This window comes from Rhipicephalus microplus, chromosome 1 (assembly GCF_043290135.1).
Source record: "Rhipicephalus microplus isolate Deutch F79 chromosome 1, USDA_Rmic, whole genome shotgun sequence".
NCBI classification, from domain to species: Eukaryota; Metazoa; Arthropoda; class Arachnida; order Ixodida; family Ixodidae; genus Rhipicephalus; species Rhipicephalus microplus.
In genome coordinates, this window is record NC_134700.1 from 100,991,979 (window position 1) to 101,005,158 (window position 13,180).

General features: G+C 44.6%; 2 protein-coding genes across 2 annotated transcripts; both read right to left on the reverse strand.

Annotated features, from left to right (window-relative positions):
* Positions 1 to 1,272: 1,272 nt before the first annotated feature.
* LOC142765566 (uncharacterized) lies at positions 1,273 to 4,765 on the reverse strand. The gene is made up of 3 exons (XM_075866739.1): positions 4,730 to 4,765; positions 4,431 to 4,658; positions 1,273 to 1,981 (listed from the first exon to the last, which is right to left on the reverse strand). Exons 1-3 carry the CDS (start codon positions 4,763 to 4,765, stop codon positions 1,697 to 1,699), a joined length of 549 nt encoding a protein of 182 aa, XP_075722854.1. The 3' UTR covers positions 1,273 to 1,696.
* A 1,744-nt stretch (positions 4,766 to 6,509) lies between these two features.
* On the reverse strand, positions 6,510 to 10,184 carry LOC142768628 (uncharacterized). The gene is made up of 2 exons (XM_075870640.1): positions 9,808 to 10,184; positions 6,510 to 6,766 (listed from the first exon to the last, which is right to left on the reverse strand). The coding sequence occupies exons 1-2, from the start codon at positions 10,076 to 10,078 to the stop codon at positions 6,636 to 6,638; spliced, it is 402 nt and encodes a 133-aa protein (XP_075726755.1). The 5' UTR covers positions 10,079 to 10,184; the 3' UTR covers positions 6,510 to 6,635.
* Between the last annotated feature and the right edge of the window lie 2,996 nt (positions 10,185 to 13,180).

Sequence of the window (13,180 nt, forward strand, 5' to 3'; positions counted from 1 at the left end):
TAGCACCACCTTCATTACATTAATTAATGATTAGAGACTAGATATCTTCTGACGCATCTTATTCGCCTCTTCTTGCCGTTTTGTTGCAATACTTCACCCGGGCATTTTGTGGCTTTAAACTTCGTCAGCCTGGCTTTGTAAGGTAATGAATTCCAGATTTTCTATCGCTTGTTATATTGAAAATAATGGTATGAAAAAAATCTCATAGATACTCGATTACAAGACGTGTTTGTGAACTACTTCACTTGGAAGTTCTTTCAATTTTTATGCGCCTCTTCAGATCATCCTTGAGAACGCAGAACAGCCTCAATGACGCACGAATTGAATGAGTTTTGTCCTCAACATCAGTCAGTGTTCGTTCATTTCGCTCTCCACCCATGAAACCTTATATGATATTCTCTTGTACATCCTAACCCTACTAAATAAGAAACATAATATATTATTTCTATGAGAAAGCCGTCCACTTAATAGGGCAATCTCTAAAGCTTTCAATACTTTTTGTGGCGTTTTGCTTCTCCCACATGCCCGAGTTTTAAAAAAGTTCCGCTTTGCACAGTGCACAAAATGAACCAAATTTTGGGTGGTATGTAGATAGTAGTATATAGTAACAAAATAAATACGAGAGCTGTTGTACTGATTTCAGAGCAGCTTCATGCATGGGTCCAAAAATTCGGCTGTGCATAATTTTGCCTGTTTTTTGACGGACGCACCAACACCAGCTGCCTAACTTTTCCAATGTGAACGCTATCAGCAATGATAATTTTCGCATAAAAAGGTAGACAACTACCGATACCCATCGCTGAAACAAATAAACAAAGAAAAATACTTATGGTAATAGCTAGAAATGTCGGCAAAGTCAAAATGCAGCGTTTCGCTTCAGGTCTGATTTTGCCCCATCCTACCCCACATGACTATAGATTGCAACATTAAATGTCTGTGTCGTTCTTTTGTTGGCATCCGTATCGCGAGTCATCGCAATACGTCGCCGTCTCGCATTGCATCTACAAACATACTCTACCGAAGTGGGTATTCACACGCAGCTCGTTACTCCGTGGTTTCTGTAGGTTGTCAAATTTTTGCGAGGGAGTTTATGTTCAAAATGAAGCAGCCGATGCACGACATCATTCGAAGTACCTCCAAAATACTTTTCATGCCTCTTCGTACAAGGTTATTCCAGATGTTAACTGCGGCTGCATTTTCTAAAGTCTATGACCCTGCAATCATGCCAATTTGGCCATTTTTGTTGCAGCATAACGCTAAAATGTGCCGAAACATTGTTGTTCTGGATAGACGCGTTTTCAAACTAAATAGTCTAGCGAAATCATAAGTAACACAATTAGCAATGTTGCAACAACTGCGCCGAGACTGCATGAAACCTTTACATTGGTAACTTAAATTGGCTAATAATCAAGCGAAATCAGAAATACTACAATTCGCATGTTAAGTTAGATGTTAAGTTAGGTTGACTAAATATTCAAGCGAAATCAGAAATACTACAATCCGCAATGTTGCAACAACTGCGCCGAGACTGCATGAAAATCGCGTTAAGTTTAGAGCAACTTTGTAAAATTACAAAAGAAATCTCGAAAGAAACGAGGCTGCCACATTGATATGAGCAACACACCTCAAGATTACGCAATAAAGTACGCGTACTAACTAGCACTTTCATGTTAACTGGCGATATCAAATTTTAATTTCATCGCTTGGGGTATACAAAACATTGTGGGTTTCGAAACTCACGTCTAGGGCTGACGATGGCGATGATGATGGCGAAACACGAGGCGGCCGCAGAGTAGATGGTGAAGAAGACGACGAGCACCCAGAAGTCGCTGCGCGGCCAGAGTCCGGTCGCTCCGCTGATGGGGTCGTGGCGAAAAAGATAGATGAGCGGCGCCTGGACGAGCGCCATCTCGAAGAAGGCGCCTATGAGGTTGGCGAGCCAGTAGGCGCTCTCAGATAGACCGTTGATGCTCATCAGCTCCTGGTATCATCCAGCAATAAATGTCACATTCTTTATTCTTCCTTTATGAAAAACTGACTTCACACCACCCTTAGCAATGCGGGGTCATCTGTGAATGTAACGCATGCTATATACAGCATAGATGCGGTGATTCGGGCAATTTTGTATATACGGTCATCGTCGGATGCATGTGCAGTGCCGCGTGGCACCACGCTGCATGTGTACCCGAAGACGGGCGTCTTACTAATGCATATACTTCCGAAGATGCATATGCACATATATGCATACATGTACCTGCTGCAATATATGCGTATATATAGATGTATGGAATTTGCCTAAAGATACGTCAAAGTGAAACAATGAATTGATTTGTATCAATAAATTGGGCTCTGAACAGTTTATTCATGGTAATTCTACCATAATAGGTTTCTATTACCGAAGCACAATTCGGGCCTAAATTGTTGGCATTACTTCATTTTTCTCATTTTGGCGACAATGACTCACCTAATTTTTCTGAAACTTGATACGCTATGTCTTTGGTGCCCTCAGAGGACAATGTGTTCAGTGTTTACTGATTAAGAGTCATGTAAGCCTTTGTAGGCTCCACCAAGATCTGGTGCTATGGTGAGTGGTGCGGGAATATCAAGGGGGCGTCACCATGTATACTGTCGGCAGTGTCGAAGAAAATCCGAGCTCAGTGAAACCAGTACAGTGTAACGGCATCATGGCCAGACAACTGATGGAATATCGAGGCTTGATTGATATGTGGGGTTTAACGTCCCAAAACCACCATATGATTATGAGAGACGCCGTAGTGGAGGGCTCCGGAAATTTTGACCACCTGGGGTTCTTTAACGTGCACCCAAATCTGAGCACACAGGCCTACAACATTTCCGCCTCCATCGGAAATGCAGCCGCCGCAGCCGGGATTCGAACCCGCGACCTGCTGGTCAGCAGCCGAGTACCTTAGCCACTAGACCACCGTGGCGGGGCAATATCGACGCTTGGCATATACAAAAAGAAATAGAATCATGCATCGGCTTTTCGACTGTAGTCTTGCAAAATAAAGAAATCTTATACTTTAATGGGTAGATATATTGTTGCTTTTTGAGTTTTCATTGGATGCGCACACCGGTTTTCAAGCATTTATTACGGTTTTGTTAGCTGTGTGAAGCTGCACATGGATACATAGTGATTTTGTGCGCATGTAATTAAAAGTTCAGTTGAGATTTGGTGCTTGTGTTTCGAGTTTCCCTTTTTTGTGTGCATTCGTCTTACCTTATGGTGCCATTTCACCAATATGAGTTAATACAAATTTGCCCAGTTGTCGAGCTAAGTGACGTCACCATCCACATTTCTTTGCGCGTATTCTTGCTTACGAAGTGTATTCTCATGGCGAGAATAGTCATTTTGTTATTTTAAAAGAGGTATTTCTTTGTACGAGAGAAATAGTTTTTTTTTCAAGTCAGTGTTTGTTTCAAAGTGCAAGTGTAATATGTCCAAAATTCTCAATGACACGCCAAAGGTGATATCGATCACCCTGCAGTTCTGGCTAAATTTTCTACTGTAAACAACTAGCCCACTTACTATTATGAGTGGCTTTCTCTTATATATATGATTCAGTACCGCATTGTTTGGGCTATACGAACCAATGTTCTAATGGGGCCATCGGGCTTTACAGTCGCTATGACAACACCACAGGGGAGATGACCAAAGCCTGTTTCGCGTATTGCTTTGAACGGAAGAAATAGAAATGATCGCAGAGCCCGTTTTATTTATTTTTTGTGAAGCAACAGGGACTAAAGCGTTTATCTCAATGATGATATTTTTTTTTTACGTGCGGAGCACTCTAGGTGCCCGGGCTGTCGTATACCATTATCATACGGCATGTTTTTTTCCATATAAGTCCTAACGGCGCAGTTAAGGAAAACAATTTAGCAATTTGGATTAATTAATTGTACTGAAATGTTGCTATTCTTACCATCATAAGTTTATTTCCATATAAGTCCTAACGGCGCAGTTAAGGAAAACAATTTAGCAATTTGGATTAATTAATTGTACTGAAATGTTGCTATTCTTACCATCATAAGTTTATAATAGAAGTAAAAATTAGAGTCATAATTTGGTTCTTACATTTCACACTGAAATACTCGCGCGTGCTTCATTTCTCCAGATGACGAGCTTCGTAGTACCAACAGATGGCATGTTGCTTGCGGGAGGAGCTTCAATATCCAAGCCAAAGTTCGATTCATCGGCAGCCATCGTTTCTTTTTGCAATTTTTCTCGCTTAACAAGCGTCTCCTCGCAGCAAGCGTGTTGATTTTTGAATAGGAAAAGATTGATGACTAATATAAGAAAAAAAATTGTTCTGTTTCTTCAGTTTCCCTTCAACGCGTGGCTAATCTAAAGTGCTAAGACATGTCCGGGCTCAACAACCTCCCTAGCCTAGTGGCAACAAAAAGGCGAATACCTTAGCTCCCGAGGTGAGCTCCTCGCACAGCCGCTTGGTGAACACGGGCAACATGAACAGGAAGCCCACCACGGTGGGCAGGCAGCCGAGCGTGTGGCGCACGGGGTTCTTTGCCACGCTTTCGTAGTAGGCCTCTTTCCTCTTCATCTGTTCGGGCGTCAGCTCTTTCTTTTTCGGCTTCTTCGGCTTCTTGCCCTTCTTCGCCAGCGCCCACCGGAATGGGACAGTCTGCGACACGCCAGCAACCAGCAATTTATTTGCACAGTTGCCGTCTCTTCGCTCAATTATTTATACGTTACCTTGTGCGGAACAAAAATGGCGACCCACTGCGTCATTACCTTTTTTTAGTGTTCTTTTTGTGTCAGTGATCTTTGACTACTGCGTGGAATATTGTACACCTTCATGCATAGGAAATGAAACCAAAAATGAGAACGAATTTTTCTGGCAACTGCTAATGCGAGCATTTTTTTCTTCTTCGCTTGATGCTGAATGTTTCGAAGTCTTGGCGGTAGACGAACAAAGAATTTGTTGGGGTCCTCGACTATCACTAAAGAGAAGCTAAGACACTAGCCACGCCTGAGCTTATGTCAGATGAAAACTTCTTAGGCAATGTTGCAATGTGTTTTATGCGGTTACAATGTCATCGAGTAAGGGCTAAAGACCCTCACAGCACACTCCGCTATCATAACTCCTGGCAGGCATGTTCAATGAAACTTGAGCAAGTTCTCCGTGTTTTTCTGACAGTGCTCAGTTAATCACAAATATAGACTGCCTCTTTTCAGCTTTAACACGAGATTTAGGCTAAAGCGTACCTAGCCCTATAAACCTAGATCGTACCTAGGCCCCTGTGGCTTACACCAAATTATTGCATGGTGGCGGACTTCGGACTAGACATGCCATCAATCCTTCCAACTAGACACGCCCAGGCAATACAACGTTATCCTCGCTCGGTAGCCACTCCCCCTTCCCCCTTTTTTCATGTATTTTAGTGTGTGTTTTTTTCTCACTTTTACCGTATCTTAACAACTCGCCATGTTGTTTACCGCTGCATCATTGTCTCCGGACAATCTTCAAACAACAAAATGATGTCTCTGTGATACACAGTGCTTGATTTCTCACAGTGCCTGGAATACATGTTTGACTCGTATAAAAAAAAAACATGGATGCAGCGACTATGCGTGTTAAAAACAGTGGTTACGTGGTTGTAAATTTTGAAACTACGCACGCGGTAAAGTAGAAAAATAAACTATAATAAACAGCTTCCCGACTAAATTTGAAGTAGCAAAAAAAGTATGTGCAGCAACCATACTTCACGAATGGAAGCAATACGATGACCGTGACAAGGTTTTTTTTTTCTTTTAAGATTTTGTATGAAACAAATACAAATCGAGCACTGAGGGCGACCAACAGGAACATTCCGAAAAGGCGAAATATTTGTTATGGTAATGTCAAAGAAAAATGATGTGGCATTACCTACCTCAAGCGGTAGACTCTAGTTATCATAAAAGCCCTTAGTTTTTCACTTTAAAAGAATTACTGAAAACAAAATAGTGCTACCGCCGGCACTAGGCCTACGTTAATTTGACAAAAAAGGCTATTTTCATTGGCATCCTCGTTCTTTGGGTCACTGTGACTGTTCTAAGTGTCACAACGGTTCAGCCTGTGCTACAACTCTAGGTTTTCATATATTATCAATTTTTTACTGAAAGTACCCGAGTGAAGCACACAAGTGAAGCACGTAGAGAAAATATAGGTCTGATAACCTCATGAATTACAAAAGTTATAACGCTATTTTTCCCTTGTATACGTAAATGAACAACAAGAATAATGAAGCATGTGATGATGTTGACACGCTCTTTCAATGTTATTCTTCTTGCACTCGAGTAAAAAAGTAAATGATAATGCAAACAAGACTATAAGAATTTCTTCGGTTGTAGCAACGAATCTGCACAAAGTCATTCTACTGCGACGTTCGTATGTAAAATCCCTTCAAAGGAGTATAAATGATCGTATATGTTCAGCAAAACTTTCTCTGTGATGTGCTTGGTTCCTTACAATATAAATACAAGTATGAAAACAGTTAAGATGCACAGCATGGCAATGGAATCATGTTACCGAGTTTCCACGTAATCTCGCGTTGTCACTCTTCGCTCTTAAAAATAATAATCGACGTACATAATTAAACAAACACATTAATGACGACAATCATTCTCTGTATTCTCCCCTTGCAAAATATTCGCATGCTAGCTTTCTTGCCTTGTTAAGAACCCGGAGAACAGCATCGCTGGACATCACTTCACCGTCCCAGTTGTCCACCTCTTCCGTATGCAGGATGCCTGTCAAAGATCGTGATACAATATTAAATGCGAAGAACTTCTTTGCGCACTGCAGGCACTTATGGTGTCTATCTACGTATCTATGTATTTTTATCTATGCGAAGAATTTCTTTGCGCACTGCAAGCAACACTGGCGTCTATCTACGTATTTATGTATTTTTTATCTATCTAACCGTGTACGTCTGGGTGCTCTCGTGATCACCGCCTTAACTCGGGATGGAACAAAGTTAGTATGAAAGGGTAAGATGGTTTGATGATTACGAACCGCTGGTCCTGACATGAATAATTCCGCGATTTCATCACATACGTCGTCCAACACTTTACGCTCAACAGTGGCACATACCCGCGGGCGGGTATGTGCCACTGGTGTCGAGAAAAACTGACACTGGAAGCGTTGACCCGACGAATTCCAGGGTACCAACAGGAATCAAGCCCAAGCATTCTGCGTAGCAATCTGGTATTTTACCAGCCACGCCATATCTCGGCGCTGCTTTGGAAAAAATACGCTTCTCAGGAGCAATGTTGCTTAAGCGTCTGTCCCAAACTAGCACTCAAGAAGCGCGCGCCTTTGATTCCGAACAGCTACATAAAACCAGGCGGCTAGCAGGCGCGACAAAAGTCGGCGCAAAGAAGAAACAAGCAACAAATGACGCCGCTTGCACACTTCCTCCTCTCCCCCGTCCCCGAAACAGCCACGGCCGTGCCCAAGTCATGGACAGAATACGGAGCGAGTTCTAGAAACATTTTGAAGGAATTGGGAGTAATGCTGCAGAGTTGCGTCACGTTACGAGAGAGATGCCGCCCTTTCCTCAGCCTTGGCTGTGCGGCGCACCGACGAAATTCCTGAAAATTTCGGGAACCCAGCGGCTAGTGCATATAAGCAAGCAGCGGAGGGAGTCGCTGAAGAGAAGTGTTTCCACCTGCGGGTGAAGGCGTGTCTTATAAGCAGGAGATGAGTGCGTGTTTCCCGCCAGTGGGTGAAGACGTGTTCTGCAGTAGCAGCGCCTGAGTGGCCGACGTGTTACCAGAGAAAAGGTGTCATTATTAAGTGCGGTCAGTTGATGACGCGAGAGATTCCTGGACGAGAAACCTCGGACGCAGCGGGACGACAACCAGAGCTGGACTTTGACCGGATGTTTCCTTGATGAGAAGCATTCAAGCTTTGTTCCGAGAACTTCAGACTGAATAAGTTTGACGAACTTAGCTTATAAGTGGCTTGGTTAGTTAATGCATGGCATTGCATTGTCCTGCGTGTTATTGTTTGTACTCACTGTTTTCAATAGGCCAGAGTTCTTTGGCAGGTTGTATCGTACTGTATTTGATTATTGACGAGTGTGTATGTTTGTGTGTGTTTTGTTCTGCGGTATCTGAGAATTATTTCTGTTTTGTTATAAATTGTCGGTTATGCCCCGTTCTTTGTACCACAGCCGGCGTTCGCCGATGTCCCAAAATGACTAATACTAAATTGTCTGCGTTTTCGAGGTGCGATTCGGGAGGCCGAGTCGTCAGCCTTTGGAATTATCCCAGTGATTGCTTCTCTAATTAATGGGACTATTGAGTACATACATCAGTTGTGGTTGCAATGCTTGCTATCCAATTTTATAAACATAGCATATGTGCTCCTATGATACAGCCGTCTCGCCTGGCTAACATTATCGCTCGAAAAGTATTTCAATATTTTCAAGACCGTGACGCCCCCTCAAAGCATTAGCATGGTTTCGGTAAACTGTGCATAATATAAAATATAAATAAGATGTGTATTTGAGTGTTGAGATTCGAAACAAAACTTGAGCTACAAGACATGTTTGTATAGTTATGCTAATTAACGATCCCAAAATTCACGCGTTTGCCTGTCAGCTAGGCTTTTTGAGAAACGATAATTTTCAAAGTTCGTCATTTTCATTATGCCATCTGGAACTCTTTCTAAACAGCCTTGGTGTTGTGGTGTTTTTCACGAAAGCATTTCCATAAAACTATGCCTTAGGGGGGAAAGTAGATTTCAAATATTACCAAAAATAATTGTTAAATTGTAAACATGCGATTTCTTCCATATTTGCCCGTATTTTTCTTACTAATGTGGTTCAAGTAAAAGTTCTTGTGACGCGGTGTTTCATAGACCACTTCACGACTAAGTAACGAAAAAAGCCCAAAGATATATTTTTTGTCGGCCCTGTGCTTGCTGCTGCCTCTGTACATCCACATACTTCCGTATCTCATCTGCCCACGCACCTAATTTCTGTCTCCCCTTCACCCGCTTGCCTCCTCTTGGAATATAGTCTGTGATCCTTTATGACCAGCGGTAAGCTTGTCTTCGCACTACTTGCTTGGTACATGACCATTTCGTCATCTTGATTTCGACTGTAATATCCTTAACACCCTATTGTTTTCTGATACACTCTGCTCTCTTCTTTTTCCTTGTGGTTACACCTATTTTCCTTTCCATCGCTCGTCTAACATTATATATATATATATATATATATATACACTCCCACATTTAAATTCACATATATACTCATGATAAAGTGACTGGAAGGGGAGGGGGGATAGCCGCCGTGGTAGCTCAGTGGTAGAGCATCGAACGTGTTATTCGAATGTTGCAGGTTTGGTTCCTGCCCACGGCAAAATGTCTTCTCACCCACTTCTTTCTTGACATTTACATTACCATTCGGTTTCATAGCTTCCCTTGTACTTTACTTGGCACTATCGTTCGTTAGATCTTATTGTGTCGAAAAACAGCCCTCGGATAGGTGGCACCACCATTCTACCTGGGGCATGTAAACCACGTAAACGCTATCCTGCTTAACTATAAGACGCTGTCTGCAGCTAACATTTGCTGCACGGTAACGCCGTTTCCTTAAACACCACTATCACGCGAATGGCGAACTATAACTGTCTGATAACACTTTTAAATTAGTTTTCTGCAGTTTTTACTTTGCACATGTTGTGCATTTTGGCTATGCCTACACACAAATAATATAAGTGATGTGCATGCAGCATTGAAACGGCTGAAGAAAATTTCGACAGAATGTTTGTCCACTCACCATACGCTGAGCGGGCCGCAGCCACCGGGCCCGTACCGTAAATAGCCTCGGTGGCATTCTTGTGCGAGTGCCCGATGAGGCCACCGTAGCTAAACATGTAGCCCATGATCACGGGCACTATGATTTCTATCATTGTCATGAAGTAGTGGCGCCGTATCTGGATCATGTATACGTTCTTCCAGAAGATGAGGAACAGGTGCGTCAGAAACGGCATGGAAGGCTGCGGCTTCTTTTTGGCCCCTGGGTCTTCACTCGTGACTCTTCCTTCCATGATTGGTCTTCCCCAGTGGCAGCGATGGCACACGACAACCTGGGGGGTGCTTGTCGCAGGTGCGAATGACTGCTGTGCTCGGGAATAAAGGCGACCACTTCACTGGCGACACCTGTATCGACAAAAGGGAGGCATAGTACAAGCAGCCACAATATTGTAGTGGATTATAGCAACAGGTTGACCGGCGCGTGAGGGGTAGACCCGGGAAAGAGAATGACGAAGACAGTGTTGTGTTTAATTGTGTTTGAGCGAGTGGTTCTTGTACGTTACAGAAATCGCTAAACGAGTAGATGGCATGCTTAAGCGTGGTATCATATTGTGCTCGTCAAGTCTGTGGTCGTCCCCCGTAGTTCTTGTGAGAAGGAAAGGCGGCACAATTCGTTGCTGTGTTGACTATCGAAGGCTAAACAGTGTCACTAAGCCTGACGTGTATTCGCTTCCTCGTCTTGACGATGCCCTTGACCGCCTGCATGGTGCCCATTTTTTCACTACGCTGGATCTTCTTTCTGGCAGGTAGAACTAGACCCGAATAACGCTGAGGAGACCACCTTTATAACTCCGAATGGCTTATACCAGTTTAACCGCCTGCCATTTGGTATCTCTAACGCTCCTGCTACATTACAGCGATTAATGGACCGGGTTCTTGGGCATCTCAAGTGATCAATGGCTTTGGTCTATTTAGACGACATAACGGTCTATGCTACCACGTTTTCCGAACACCTCAGGCGTTTGTAAAGGGTCTTGCATGCTCTCCAAGACGCTCGCCTTTGCGTTAAACCTTCCAAGTGCTTTTTCGGCTTTTCGAAAGTTAGTTACTTAAGGCACGTAGTCCGCGCCAAAGGCATCAGCCCTAATCCCACGAAGCTCCAAGCCATTGCCTGTATTCCGCCTCCCACCGCGGCTGAGCAGTTTAAAAGTTTTTTTTTTTGGGCTTCGCTTCATAATTCTGACGCTTTGTCCCTGACTTCGCTTCTCGCGCGGTACCTCTCAACGAGCTACTGAAGAAAGAAGTTCGCTGGAAATGAGGACCCAACCAAGAAGCTGCCTTCCGCGACCTCAACACTGCCCTTCATACACCACCGACGCTCGCGCACTATGACTAGAATGCCCCGATGATTCTATACACTGATACCAGTGGTCTTGGTCTCAGAGCTGTTCTCTTGCAAGTTAATGAGGACGGACAGGAGAAACCGGTCGCTTATGCTAGCCGCCGGCTCAGTGAACCAGAGAGCCGATATCACGCCTCTGAACTTGAGTGCTTGTCAGTAGTTTGGGCAGTCGAAAAATTTCGTCCGTATGTTTATGGTTAAAGCTTCACGGTCGTTACCGACAACGTCGCTTTTCGCAGGAAAGACCTCAATGCTAAGTTCGCCAGGTGGGCTCTCAAACTGTAAGATTAAAACTTTTCTATTGTCCATCGCAGCGGCGCTCGCCATCAAGACGCTGACTACCTTTCTCGCCACCCGACAGCTTTCAGCGACATCTCCCCAGTTTCTGCAGAGCTTGATTTACGAACTACACATCTTCAAGACGCAGAAATTTTCGATATAACCCAACGACTATCCGGGGAAGTACGCACTCCCAAGCGTCGTCGTGAAAGTCTTTCTGCGTCGTATGTCGTCCGAGAGGGAATTCTTTATCACCGAAATTATCGGGATGGGTCGTGTGTGCCTGTTGTGCCGGTAGCCATGCGACAATTGGTGCTATTTATGTGCCACGGCGCTCCGACTGCCGGTTACCTCGGGCTGCACAGGACGCTGGCACGCATCACAGAGAGGTTTTGGTGGCGGCGCATGCACGGTGACATTTCCCGCTACGTTTTGTCGTGCACACTTTGTCAAGCGCGGAAGACCACCACAAATCTGCAAACTGGTTCCCATGCAACCCATCCTCTCCTCCGAAAATACCATTTGAGATTTCTGGGACTTCATCATATGGGACCGTTTCCACGTACGTTGCACGGCAACAAGTTCCTCATTGTTGCCACGGACTATCTCGCGAAGAGTCAGGGCCGGCCCTGACTCTTCGACTCTGCACGTCCTCACGTTCATCACCGAGTGCGCCATTTTTCGACACTTCACGCGACGCTTGCTCATTGCTGACCGTCACATGGCCTTCACATCCCGCGCAATCAGAAGCCTACTGAGTGACCACGGAATTCGGCATGCCACGGCCACTTCTCAGCACCCACAAACAAACGGTTTGGTGTAAGGTACAAACCGTACCATAAAGGACATACTGTCATACTGTCGTCATACGTGAGTCCCAGTCATAAACACTGGGACGAATACGTCGCCGCAGCTGTCTTCGCCCTCAATACATCACAGCAGGAAATCACACGGAAGTCACCGTTCAAGCTTGTCTATGGAAGTACGCCGAGGCTCCCGCAAGAGAGCTTCTTTGGTTTGAACACAACGAAGCAAAACCGTCTGGATGACACCAGTGCTCCGGAGCTTCTTCGGAAGGCTCCCTTTAAGGCGCATCTGGCCATAGCGCATCATCAGGCAAAGTTCCGCTCGCCTACCAACGAGAATCACACCCCTTTCAAACCAGGAGACCTAGCGCCGGCTCGACGCACCCAGCGTCTTCCACGGCGTTGCCAGAAGTTTTTTCTCTGATATGCCGGCCCATTTCGCGTAATAAAAGCCCTAGGCTCTGTTACGTTCTGCCTGGAAGTTATTCCCGAACTGGGCACCAAAAGCAGAAACCATGTTTTTCCCGCTCATGCAAGGCAGTTGAAGCTTTAGTGCCGCGTGATTTCTGTATTCATGCCTCTTCTTCTTCTGACTCCGACTCCAGGGGAGAGGGGGCGGCGATTGCAGTGGATCAGAGCAACGGGGTGACCGCCGCGTGAGGAGTAGACCGGGAAAAGAGAACGACGATGATAGTGTTGTGTTAAATGGTGTTCGAACGAGTGGGTCTTGTACGTTACTATATGCGTTACAAAAGTGAACCGTGGCCCCACAGCTAGAATAGCAACTTGGGGTGGGTCCTCCGTCAATTCAAACTATTATATAATGAATGCTACCTGTAGTAATGATTGCGAAAGACAACGAAAGGTTACTGTGAATACCTCTTGCGCCAGTTGGCGTGCTTAAAGTG